Below are 13454 nucleotides of genomic sequence, written 5' to 3' on the forward strand. Positions count from 1 at the left end.
ACTATGATAAGTACAGATCACACACAGAGAATATTCAGATGTTATAAATGTTTATTGTACATTTTTGAGCACCGTCAAGCATCAGCAATCGTCTCTCATGCGATCTACTCTGTTAATAAAATACATCTATATTTCCTGTGAGGGTTTCAGCACCAACAAGTTTAGAAGCACCATTGTGTTCTGGTCCTACACTTAGAAAGTTCAACTTTATTCGATTGATTGTCACCAAAATTTTATAAAATAACTTTTTCATTTCTATTATTATAATTATTTTACAGCAAAAGGGTAGCATATAGTTAAAATATATCCCACTGAAAGGGTAAGTCTGCTTGATATAAATTCCTCAGTTATGGATACATCTAGGCAGTTTGGATCACCTACTGTCCTCTTATAGCTCTTGCACATTCCAGTGAGATCTCCACAGCAGAACTATTAGCTCCACCCACACCAGCATACTCCTCCCACTGCATTCACGGCGTGCGACACACCAAAGTAACGGAAGTAGCAAGCAGATCTAGAAATGTAGGAGCTGAGATCTTGCCGCTAGGAGAGTCCCTGAGCGATATAAGAAGCCTGGGAGTGATTCTATCACCAGCACCCACCCAGATCTGAAATACTAATTTTTAATGGACTTTAAGAGCTGCTAAAAATATCAGTATGTGACCGTGTCAAGGAATTTGTAGGAATTATGATATTATCTATCTATCTATCTATCTATCTATCTATCTATCATAAATATGAGTAGCTCTTTAATAAACAATCTATAAAATAAGTTAAATTATAATTTCACTATGCCAATGCCATTGTTTCCATTAAAGTATATCTAAAGCCAATTTTTTTCTTCTTTTCAGATAAAGTAGGGACAGGATAAAGCCCCTTATGACTTTTTTTGTTGCCGGCATGCCATTGTGGGTGGGGGGGGGGGGGTGTACCAGTCTTCACTTCCTGTCTCAGCGCACTACAGGACATAAGAAGAAATCCCCTCTTTAGCGGGTGTCACCTAAAAAGATGTGGAATCGGATGTTTCTCTTTATTTCTGTGCTGGTGACAACTGTAGAATGTTTCCCTCACATTATGTCTGAGTGGTGTGTCACCAAGACAAATAGAGAGGGTGGATCTCTCCAATGGGGACACAAAGGACAAGAAAAAAATGGACAGAAGTTCTAACCCTTCCATGCTCCATCCCAAAGCTAAAAACAAAATTGGTGGCAAACCCTTCATCTTAATACATTAGCACACTTTAGAGCTTTTATTTATTGAAATCTGTCTTCTGTTTGCATCCTTTGACTTCTTTCCAATCCCTCTTTAAAATGTCACTTTTGTTTTCAGGGTGGCTGTATTGTCTTGCAGGGTTCCCTGGAGCTCCACAATGGACACCCTGTACCAGGGATCACTAAATGGCGGACCGTGATCCAGACCTGGACCAAGTGACAGTCCTGTCCGGACCATGGCCGTCATTTATCAGCTGTGTAAGCTCTCCCAAGTTTCCTGCCTGGCCGCCGCTGTCATCCTCACGGCAGGTGGGGGAGCTGCAGATCAGGACAAAGAGCAAGAGACTTTTCAAATTAACAAGCAGGAAAAATCACCTGCTTGTTATTATAGTAAGTTGGGCAGCTCCTGCCCTCTGTCCAGATCTGCCACTCCTCTCGCCCCCGTCTGCTGTGAGGATGACAGCGGCGGCCGGGCGGGAGGCTCGAGAAAGCTCACACAGCTGATAAGTGCCTATACTCTGCCAAAGGTAGGACAGTCAGGGAAGGTTTACATTAAAAGGGACGCTATGTTGTAAAAGGGACACTATGATGTAAAGGGACACAGTGTTGTAAAGGGAAGTTATGATGTAAAGGGGACACTGTGATGTAAAGGGGCACTGTGATGTAAAGGGGAACTGTGATGTAAAGGGGAACTGTGATGTGAAGGGCACTGCAATGTAAAGGGGCACTCCAGTGTAAAGAAGGCTGAGAAGTGAAGGTAAAGGGGGTAGCTGTGATATTAAGGAAGGTTGTGATTTGTGATGTGAAGGGGAGGAGAACACTGATGTAAAGAGGGGGCTATGATGTGAAGGGTAGGCTAAAGACACTGATGTATAGGGTGGGGGGGAGGGGGGCTGTGATGTTTTATAGTGCGAATATAAGATTCATAACTCTGCCGAAAGAAAATCTTACGGACTGGACCTCCGTAAATTTTAATTCAAGACCCCTGCCCTTTACGAATGTGCTTCTGCTATAGCTTGGGGTGGTGATACTCTGCATGCCAATGCTTTGGCTTTTCAAAAGAGCAGCATTTCAAACCACTTGACTGGCACCTCCATGAGGATGGGCTGGGATGTGCTTTCTTATGATGCTGGACATGATGGGACATTTAATCCCAAATCCCAGAGTCATGTGATCTTTCTAAGACACCTACTGTGCACGCTCTTGACTGGAAGTTAGGGGTTACAACGCTTAGTGGGAAGGAGCAAGCAGATTTTCTAACAACAAATTGTAAGCATTTGAGGGCGTATTGGAGAATAAAAGGCTGCTGTGGTGGATATCAATACTGTAATGTAACAAAAAAAGTTTTGGCTTTAGTTATACCATAATCTTTGTTTAAATATATTTCATTAGATCACAAGAAATTCTAGTTCCCTGTCTAGAAACGTCTCCTTGATGATCAGAATAGTCCAAGCTATAGGGCTTAAAGGACACCAGAAATACACATTTCATCAGAAGAGGGTCATATATGTTCAAGAAGACTGCATACACTTAACATTATACCATCATCATAAACTAAACATAATAAGCAACATACGTTTCCATAATCTAGTCTAGATTTCCAGCCTGGATTTAATTTATCAAGGTGTCTGAAGAAGCCATTGTTTTGGACAATGAACACTCATAAGCATGCAAATGCATTCAAAAGAGACACCATTAAAACACTTTACTCTAAGCCCCCGTACACAGGGTCGGACATTCTGCCAACCAAATCCGTCGGATTTTGTCCGTCGGATTGTGTCCGAAACTGTTGCATGCACACGGTCGGACAAAGTTGTCGAAAAATCCGATCTTTCAGAACGTGATGACGTAATTTCGTTACGATGGGACTACATTCAGGCTAGTAGTCAATAGCTTTGATGTAGGAATTTGATCTGAGCATGCGTGGCACTTTGTCCAATCCGAATTCTCTACACATGATCGGAGTATGTCCTATCGGACCAGTTTGGCGGAAAAATTTTCCAACAAGTTGGAAAAGTTGGAACGTTTTTCCGTCAGGAAAATTGAGAACATGCTATCAATTTTTGGCTGGCGGGAATTCGGACAGCTAAATTCCGATGGAGCATACACACGGTCGCATTTTCCGATGAAAAGCTCTCATCTGTCTTTTTTTGGCCGGAATTCCGATCGTGTGTACGCGGCATTACGAGCCACTTTGTCAGTTCCTAATGTGTTAAGTCACCCATTACCATTATGTGCATTAAAGGCTACCTGTTGCACCATGTTACATACTACCTGTTTTTAGGGAGTAACATGGTACAAATTGGAACACTCCCAACCTGATCCACCAGGACAGTGCTTGGAGAATTCTTCTGTCCCGCAACAGCTGCCATTTTTTTAAATAAGTGCTGCTGTGCAGGGCTCTGACAGCAAAGCTGCAACATTCATTCACAGAGATAAGTGAAAGAATGAACTACAAGTCCCATCTTCCACCGCGGCAGACGGATTCATGGATTTTAACAGAACACTCATAGTCCATTGACACTTCCTTCAGCTCTCCAACTGAAAGTTCACACCTCAGTACGGACATAGATCTGGAGGAAGTCTGCAGGGACCTGACATTGAACCTCTGACCACTGAAAATGGATGCAATGCTCTACAGGTTCCTATGCAAAGAAAATAAAAAATAAAGCAAATATATGTGCATTTATTATTTTTCTGTAAAAGGTGGACTTAGAATTTAAGGCAGCTCATTATTTTTGAATAGGCTGATAATGTACAGAAATGAGCCAAAAAAATCCCCAAAAAGTGCACTACAACTTATGTGCATTTGGGTGCCATTTAAAATAAATGCTAACGCACTTTTTTTACAGAGTTTTTTTCAACCCTAAGTAATTCGGCAACAAGTGAGCAGTTTCTGCATTGGCAGTCTGTATTGGTATTTGCGTTTTATTCTTCCATACTGTACAGTGAGATAAAAGAAAAAAATTGATTAGTTGCTAACAGCAATATGGGCTGTTCAAGACAATCCTTCCTTCAGTCACCTTAATAAACAAGGTCCAGTATATTTAGTTTGGGAAAATGAAAACATACAAGGGAACACATGGCACAGTCCATGAATAACTGAAGCAGAGTTTACAGGCTTATATAATACTAAAGTATTAAAGGGCTAATATCACAGGAGAAATAATTTAGCATCTAACAGATGTCCAGGAAAGGAGCCCACAGATCCATACAAAAAGAACATGTAAGATACCCAATGATATAAGGAAGCAGTCGCAACTTTTTTGGTGGCGGGGGAGTGGGAGGTTTAAAAAAAAAATCCTGTTGGGTTTTTATTGCTGGTGTTGGGTGAGTCAATTAGCAGGCTCGTCCAAGTAAATCAGTTTTACTAAAACCAGATTTGGTTCGAGTCAACGCATTTTGGTGACTCAAAAGTTCCCCCTTCATCAGGGTACAAAGTGCTTCAGGAAGGGATCCTGGACTTGAGCAATATAAAGTGACCTTCAGGTGGTGTTTTAGATAAGTAAAATGGGGCATCTAGGTTGCGATTTTAAAAACGAACTTAACAATTAGTTGAAGGGGGGAGGGACAGCTGGCTGGAGTTCGACATTAAACAGGCAGGCAGCTGACCTAAGGTGCTTACACTTAACTTGTCAACATTATCAGTGCCAGAGCACCCTAAAATTATTTAAAGGAAAGCATAGTAAATAAAAAAATATGCAAGGAGGTGGGCAAGAATGAAGGGTGCTATTGGTCCAACTTGGAGTTGGGCTTGATGTATATTCGTTCTGCGTAGAATCTTTAGTTTAACACTGAATAGGACTCATTGTGTTCTATTACACGTATAGAGCCATAAGATGAATATACGTATATCTCTGGGAAAATAAACTATATGGGAATTTTCCTCCAAATGCTGTAGGCTCCTCAAGGGCACGGACTAATGTGAATGTACAGTATGTAAAGAGCTGCGTAATTTGATGGCGCTATATAAATATCTGTATTAAGGGGGGGGGGGGGTAATAATGACCAAACAAGCATATCAGAAATATTTTTTCTCTATAGCGTCTGTTTCCTTGTTGGGGTAATGGTGTTACTATTTCCACAATTTTTGTAAAGAGTATTTTCCAGCCAAAACCTAAAAGTTGTACAATATGAAATCCCAATAATTTTTTTTTTGCCTTCTGTGTCCTATAGGAGAGATTTCCCCTTCCTTCCTGATCTGGGTACCTAACAAGAAGTAAGAAGAAATCTCTCCAAAGTGAGAGGAATGTTAGACAACTGTCCCCACAATGGGTGTGCCCATTGGAATCTTTCCTCTCTTCTCCCATTCTGGTGACCAATGAAAAATTGTGCATTTCCCATACAAACACGATAAACGGTCTACCTTCCCTACTCTAGTCAAGCGAAAAATACAAGTTTTGGCTGTAGATGCACTTAACAAAAAAGAGTTATACAACCTTGCAAAATTGTAACCATACAATGAAACAAGCATGTACAAATATTGTAACACTGCATCATAATAAGTACAAATCATGGCATGTTTTCATGCATAAAATAAACTTTCAAATGTGGTATCTAGAGGAGACAGCTAGATTGTGGACTAAAACACTGTGCAGCCTTATAGCTCACATAGAGCTAATGCCAACACGGAGATGAGAGGCACATGTGAATAGCTGGGCCTAATGAATAGAACAACTACTGTACTAAGCACATATAAGTATACTCTAAAAACATGTTACGTCTGGCAGACTTGGGCCTATGAGACAAGATGACACTCAAACACCATCTTCCACCACAATGCATCAGGGAATCAGCACTTCTTCACATGTTTTTTGTGATCTTCTGGTGGCTTCAGATGACTCTTGTCAGTGGTGGGTCATCAGACATCACTGTAAGCCCTTGTACACATGGTCGGAGATTCCGACAACCAAATCCGTCGGATCTTGTTCCGAAATTGTTGCATACACACGGTCGGACAAAGTTGTCAAAAAATCCGATCTTTCAGAACGTGATGACGTAATTTCATTACGATGGCACTACGTTCAGGCTAGTAGCCAATAGTTTTGATGTAGGAATTTGATCTGAGCATGCGTGGCACTTTGTTCGATCGGAATTCTCTACACATGATCGGAGTATGTCCGATCGGAGCATTTTGTCGGAAAATATTTCCGGCAAGTTGGATAATTTGTTACGACGGATATTCCAAAGGAAACAGTCCGATGTAGACCACACACAGTCGGAATATCCGACAAAACGCTCCGATCGGACACATTCCGTCGGAATCTCCGATCGTGTGTACAAGGGCTTATAGTTCACATAGAGCTAATGCCAACATGGAGATGAGAGGCACATGTGAATAGCTGGGCCTAATGAATAGAACAACTACTGTACTAAGCGCATATAAGTATACTCTAAAAACATGTTACGTCTGGCAGACTTGGGCCTATGAGACAAGATGACACTCAAACACCATCTTCCACCACAATGCATCAGGGAATCAGCACTTCTTCGCATTTTTTTTTTTGATCTTCTGGTGGCTTCAGATGACTCTTGTCAGTGGTGGGTCATCAGACATCACTGTAACATTGCAAGAGTCTGGCAATGACGTGGTCATATGTGCATGGTATGATTATTCAGGTCTAGCAAGGGTAAGCTATTCATACCAACTGAAAAAAAACTGTGACTTTTTCCGTCACGTGGCAGTTTGTTTGTTTTTTTGTAATTGTATGCAACTGTGATGCTGAGCACAAGAAACTGGTTCTTAGAACTCATCAGGTCTAAGGAAACTGCTTTGAACGAATGCCAGGGTTCTTAATTCAGTGTTGACATCTGAAGCACAGCATTTGAGTGCAGCACAAACTCAAGGGAGAATAGGCTTACTCTGGCATCATCTACCAGCAGGAGCTAGCATTAGAGATTTTGGTGTTTTTATAGATCCAGGACCATTTTGGAGATGACAATGTCCCTACTGAACAAGGGCTTCTTCCAAGGACAAAGTGCTGACAATATAGAGATGAGAATGAAAGTGAGCCTTTTGTGGAGCATGTTCTTGGTCAAGATGCAATGGCCACCAGTAGAGACAAAGCAAAAAATGTACCAGCAGTATAAGCAATACTTTCAGAAGGTAGATAAATGTTGAAGGTATGTGGACACTCCTACAAATTATTGAGTTCAGGTGTTTTCAATTATAGGTACTCTTATTGTTACAGTGTACAACAACATTTTAGACAATTGTTCTCTTCCAACCATGAAAAAAGAGCTTGCCGAAGGCCCTTTTTGTGCACAAGGCCAGCTCCATATGGACATGAATTGATGTCATGGTTTGATGGTGTGGAGAAACACAAGTGGTCTGCAAAAAGCCCTGACCTCAACCCAACTGAACACCTTTGGGATGAATTAGAGTGTTAGTTCTTTGCATCCAACATCCTGACCTTACAAATGCTTTTTTGGCCTAATGGGCACAAATTCTCATAAACACACTCCAAAATCTTATGGAAAGCCTTCCAATTAGAATGAAGGTGGTATAGTGCAGGTAGGTGGTGCGCAGATGGTAAAAAGAGTATAACACAAGACTTGCCAAGATTCACCTTGTCTGGAATGCACTCTGTTTTTATCATATGAAACTTACCTAGAGATGACCTTGTAGAGGGGTCAACAAAGTTCAGCGCCCATCAAAAAGGGCCCTTGACTATGCAGTGGACTCCCCTTTGTATGTCTATTATCTTTAAATTTTTTTTATAAATCCAGCTTTATAAAGATTGTCAAAGCTATAAGTTCAAAAGTGATTCTACAATATGGGTAAACACCTTAGGAAAAATATATTGCACAGGCTTTCTAGGGTGTGCTCTCTTTTGTAGCTCACCAACAACAGCTACTGAACATTTTTCAAATAAGAGCCACCAAAATTTAGCAAAAAATTGCAAACATTTTTTCTACCTCCCCTGAAATGTTATAATAAGTTTAAATCTCACCCTATATTCTACGCAACCCTCTTTTTACAAAGTTTTTTTTACACACTCACTCCCCTGAGCCCCACCTCTTCCAGGATCCATAACTTGGGACAGTTGAGAGCTACGGACTTGTGAACTCTCTTGGTTAGGAATCCTCCAGGATATATCATTGCTGGCTCCGATTTGGTGGCAGATTTCCATAATGTTGGTCAAACAAAACACAATTGTCCTGTGGCCACAAAACAAGCCAATGTTTTCTTGTATTATGGAGATGTGTTCTTCGTATGCTGCATCTGCAGGGGCTTTACATGATACTCATAGATTTTTAGAGCTGGACCCAACTTCAGGGAAAGTCCCGTTAAGACATCATTTCGGGTCATCAGAAGAAGAGATTTCCCATCAATTTCCTATGACAGAGAAGGAGAAGGAAGGTGGTGGACGGTCAGGAGAGGGAAGATGGTGGACGGTCAGGAGAGGGAAGATGGTGGACGGTCAGGAGAGGGAAGATGGTGGACGGTCAGGAGAGGGAAGATGGTGGACGGTCAGGAGAGGGAAGGTGGTGGACAGTAAGGAGAGGGAAGGTGGTGGATAGTAAGGAGAGGGAAGGTGGTGGACAGTCAGGAGAGGGAAGGTGGTGGACAGTCAGGAGAAGGAAGGTGGTGGACAGTAAGGAGAGGGAAGGTGGTGGACAGTCAGGAGAAGGAAGGTGGTGGACAGTAAGGAGAGGGAAGGTGGTGGACAGTCAGGAGAGGGAAGGTGGTGGACAGTCAAAAGAAGGAAGGTGGTGGACAGTAAGGAGAGGGAAGGTGGTGGACAGTCAGGAGAGGGAAGGTGGTGGACAGTCAGGAGAGGGAAGGTGGTGGACAGTCAGGAGAGGGAAGGTGGTGGACAGTAAGGAGAGGGAAGGTGGTGGACAGTCAGGAGAGGGAAGGTGGTGGACAGTCAGGAGAGGGAAGGTGGTGGACAGTAAGGAGAGGGAAGGTGGTGGACAGTCAGGAGAGGGAAGGTGGTGGACAGTAAGGGGAGGGAAGGTGATGGACAGTCAGGAGAGGGAAGGTGGTGGACAGTCAGGAGAGGGAAGGTGGTGGACAGTAAGGAGAGGGAAGGTGGTGGACAGTCAGGAGAGGGAAGGTGGTGGACAGTAAGGGGAGGGAAGGTGGTGGACAGTCAGGAGAGGGAAGGTGGTGGACAGTCAGGAGAGGGAAGGTGGTGGACAGTCAGGAGAGGGAAGGTGGTGGACAGTAAGGAGAGGGAAGGTGGTGGACAGTCAGGAGAGGGAAGGTGGTGGACAGTCAGGAGAGGGAAGGTGGTGGACAGTCAGGAGAGGGAAGGTGGTGGACAGTCAGGAGAGGGAAGGTGGTGGACAGTAAGGGGAGGGAAGGTGGTGGACAGTCAGGAGAGGGAAGGTGGTGGACAGTCAGGAGAGGGAAGGTGGTGGACAGTCAGGAGAGGGAAGGTGGTGGACAGTCAGGAGAGGGAAGGTGGTGGACAGTAAGGAGAGGGAAGGTGGTGGACAGTCAGGAGAGGGAAGATGGTGGGCAGTCAGGAGAGGGAAGGTGGTGGGCAGTCAGGAGAGGGAAGGTGGTGGACAGTCAGGAGAGGGAAGGTGGTGGACAGTCAGGAGAGGGAAGGTGGTGGACAGTCAGGAGAGGGAAGGTGGTGGACAGTCAGGAGAGGGAAGGTGGTGGACAGTCAGGAGAGGGAAGGTGGTGGACAGTCAGGAGAGGGAAGGTGGTGGACAGTCAGGAGAGGGAAGATGGTGGACAGTCAGGAGAGGGAAGGTGGTGGACAGTCAGGAGAGGGAAGGTGGTGGACAGTCAGGAGAGGGAAGGTGGTGGACAGTCAGGAGAGGGAAGATGGTGGACAGTCAGGAGAGGGAAGGTGGTGGACAGTCAGGAGAGGGAAGGTGGTGGACAATCAGGAGAGGAAAAGAAAAAAATGAGGACAGTGGAGATAACAGAATAAAAACAAGAGGGTGAGAGATATATTTGGAGGCGGGGAAAGAGTAGAAAGACGAGGAACAGACATGGGGGAGGCAGAGAAAGAGACATAGAGAATAAGAGGGCGAGAATGAGAAAAAGAGAGATGGAGAGAGCAAAGAGAAAAGGAGATGGAAACAGAAAGGAGGAGAAAAAGTAAGATATTAATATTCACCTTTCTGTCATCCATGACAACTAATGCAATGTCACCTTTTGCCAATTTAGCATAGTCAGAATATGATTTTTTTTTCATTTGCCTCTTATTTGTGATTTCATTTTGCAATTTACTCTTAGCATTATTAAACATAACGCAAACAAGTGACACAAGAGATAAAACCAGTAATTTTCCCTTCATGCTAAAAAAACAAACATTTTATATATATATATATATATATATATATATATATATATATATATATATATATATATATATATATATATACATATACACACACACAAATATATATATATATATATATATCTGTGTGTGTGTATATATATATATCTATATCTATATCTATCTATATATGTGAGTGTGTTTTTTTTTTTTTTGTGTTTTCTTAAACATTTTAAAGTGTAAAGAACTGTCCTCCTTTTACATGTTTAATCCTAAAATGATATCTGTGTTTAGAGTGCCCCCTAGAGCTGAATTTAAATCATAGCAGGCATTTAACACAAAGAAAGCAGGGTCAGGTATTTTTATGCCGTAGTATGGGAAAGGGATGTTGGGTGGAGCATCTGAATTTTACAATATGTGTAGTGTGAGAATATATAGGCTGCCATTGCTGATCTCTCTAGATTAAAGAGCAGTTAACCCTTGCAGTGTAGGCACAGTGTTCTACAGTGGGGGAAAATCATTATTTGATCCCCTGCTGATTTTGTAAGTTTGACCAATTACATAGAAATGAAGGGTCTAATAATAATAATAATTTTTTATCAATGATAGAGGCAGAATATCAACCAAAAATCCAGAAAGAAAACACAATACAAATGTTATAAATTGAGTTGCAGTTCAGTGTGTAAAATAAGTAAGTAAATAAATAAGTTGATCCCCAACCTACCAACCAACAATAATTCTGCCTCTCACAGACTGGCTGCAGTAGGTGCTCATGTGGTACACAGATTAGTCCTGTTAATTTAAGAAGGTGCTCCTAAGGACAACTCATTATGTGAATAAAAGACACCAGTCTACAGAATCTCTTTCCTCCGGCGGCCGTGGTTTGCTATCGTCGGCGGGACGGGGACACTACAGATATGGATTTGACTAGATATTTACTTTGTGAGTTGTTACATTTTAATAAACTGCCTATTGCAACACTTCACTACATGGCCCTTTGCTTACTTTACTGGGTTCACACACACAGGAGAAGTGGGGGGAAGTGCATGCGATTCTGATAAGAATCGCATGGCTTTCCTGTTAAAATCGCATTTGTTTTGTATAGAAGCAAATCGCATCGTAAAGTATTGGTACTCGGTATTGGCTAGTTTTTGACTGTAAGTATCGGTGCTCATACTCATCAATAAAATCTGGCATCGGTGCATCCCTATTTTAAACCGGTGTTTTGTTTGGAAAGGGTCAGGTACTTTTTTGCCCACAGCAGGCTGTGTTTTTGGTTCCCTAGACTTTAATGGAAATGCAGCGTAAACCCATAAAAAATGCATTTAAAAAACTGCACTGGGAAAATGCAACAACTGCAACCTGCACAGGTGTGAACCTAGCCTTAAACTAACTTTAATCTCATCCTCTAAATCTGACCCTTAAAGTGGAAGAAAAACCTAACACTTTCTTAAAAATGTTTCCTCCTCTCCTCCTACCTATCCTGCCTACCTTGTATAAAAAAGATCTGTGTATTTATCTATAGTTACTCTGCTCTGACCTAATCACATGATCCATCTACCCTGTGTCAGTGGGTGGCTGCTGCAGGGGAGAGGAGGGAGCTCTGACAAAAGCTGGGCCATAGGAGCCTATGGGTGACATCAGGACTCCCTGAGTTCACAGCTGTTGTCAAGCTCTCTCTTACACAGTTGGAGCTGCAGGATCCCATGACTGGGTTGGATTAGTTTAGGTAAGTACACAGATTGCACATTAACGCATGTTGGGCAATGCAGGTCTCACAGATGTGAATGGGACAATAGAATGAATCTGATGTCACACAATACAAAAGATAATTACATTGCAAAATGCCGCATTCGAGTTCTAAGTTGGTCATAGTTATTAGAGAGAATGATCTGCCCACCAAACCGATGTTTCATTATATTGTGGAAAAAACGAACATACGATTTAACCACTTCAGGCCCGGAAGGATTTTCTCCCTTAATGACCAGGCCATTTTTTGCAATACGGCACTGCGTCGCTTTAACTGACAATTTTGCGGTCTTGCGACGCTGTACCCAAAGGAAATTTATGTCCTTTTTTCCCACAAATAGAGCTTTCTTTTGGTGGTATTTGATCACTCCTGCGTTTTTTTAGTTTTTGCGCTATAAACAAAAAAAGAGCGACAATTTTGAAAAAAGAACAATATTTTATACTTTTTGCTATAATAAATACCCCCAAGAAAAATGTAAAAAAATGAATTTCATCAGTTTAGGCCGATATATATATTCTTCTACATATTTTTGGTAAAAAATTTTTTTCTTTTTACTAGTAATGGTGGCGATCTGTGACATTTGACACATTTTTGGGACCAATGACATTTATACAGCGATCAGTGCTATAAAAATGCACTGATTACTGTGTAAATGCCACTGGTAGGGGAGGAGTTAACACTAGGGGGGTGATCAAGGGGTTAAATGTGTTCCCTAGGTGTGTTCTCACTGTGGGGGGATGTGACTGACTAGAGCAGGAGACAGATCGTCTGTTCCTACTTAGTAGGAACAGACGATCTGTCTCTCCTCTCCTGTCAGAACAGGGATGTGTGTGTTTACACTCACACATCCCTGTTCTGGCTCTCGTGCCCGCAATCGCGCATGGCCGGCGGTCATCGGGTCCAAGCGAATCGGGTCCCCCGCTGTGCAGCCAGCATGCGTGTGCCTGCTATAGCTGTTTAAAGGGCCAGCATACAGCTACGGCGATTTGCAGGAAAGAGCCAAGTTGCCACAGTATAATGATGGCGGCTGGTTGGCTAGTGGTTAAAGTCTTACTACATCATAAAAACGATCAATAAATGGTGTATTACATGCTGTTCATACTCACTCACTATGAAATTTGTTTTCTGTATTCTGCAAAAAAAAAAACCTGGTTGATCCTGCTGCTTTATATCTCTGCCTTCTGTTCGTGTTCCCAATTCGGCTAGGGAATTGGCAAAGCAGTGAAGACAGCTCTGCACGTGCTC

General features: G+C 42.4%; 1 protein-coding gene across 1 annotated transcript in view; it reads right to left on the reverse strand.

The window, feature by feature from the left end:
* Window positions 1-33: 33 nt before the first annotated feature.
* SAMD13 (sterile alpha motif domain containing 13) overlaps window positions 34-13454 on the reverse strand; it is a 33170-nt gene continuing 19749 nt past the window's right edge. The window contains exon 4 of the mRNA XM_077450356.1: window positions 34-8550. Coding sequence (XP_077306482.1) covers window positions 8407-8550 — 144 coding nt within the window. The 3' untranslated portion in view covers window positions 34-8406. The remainder of the gene's footprint in view (window positions 8551-13454) is intronic.

Source organism: Lithobates pipiens, unplaced genomic scaffold, assembly GCF_037356315.1.
Source record: "Lithobates pipiens isolate NorthernLeopardFrog02 unplaced genomic scaffold, aLitPip1_a1.2 Scaffold_23, whole genome shotgun sequence".
Classification (NCBI taxonomy): domain Eukaryota; kingdom Metazoa; phylum Chordata; class Amphibia; order Anura; family Ranidae; genus Lithobates; species Lithobates pipiens.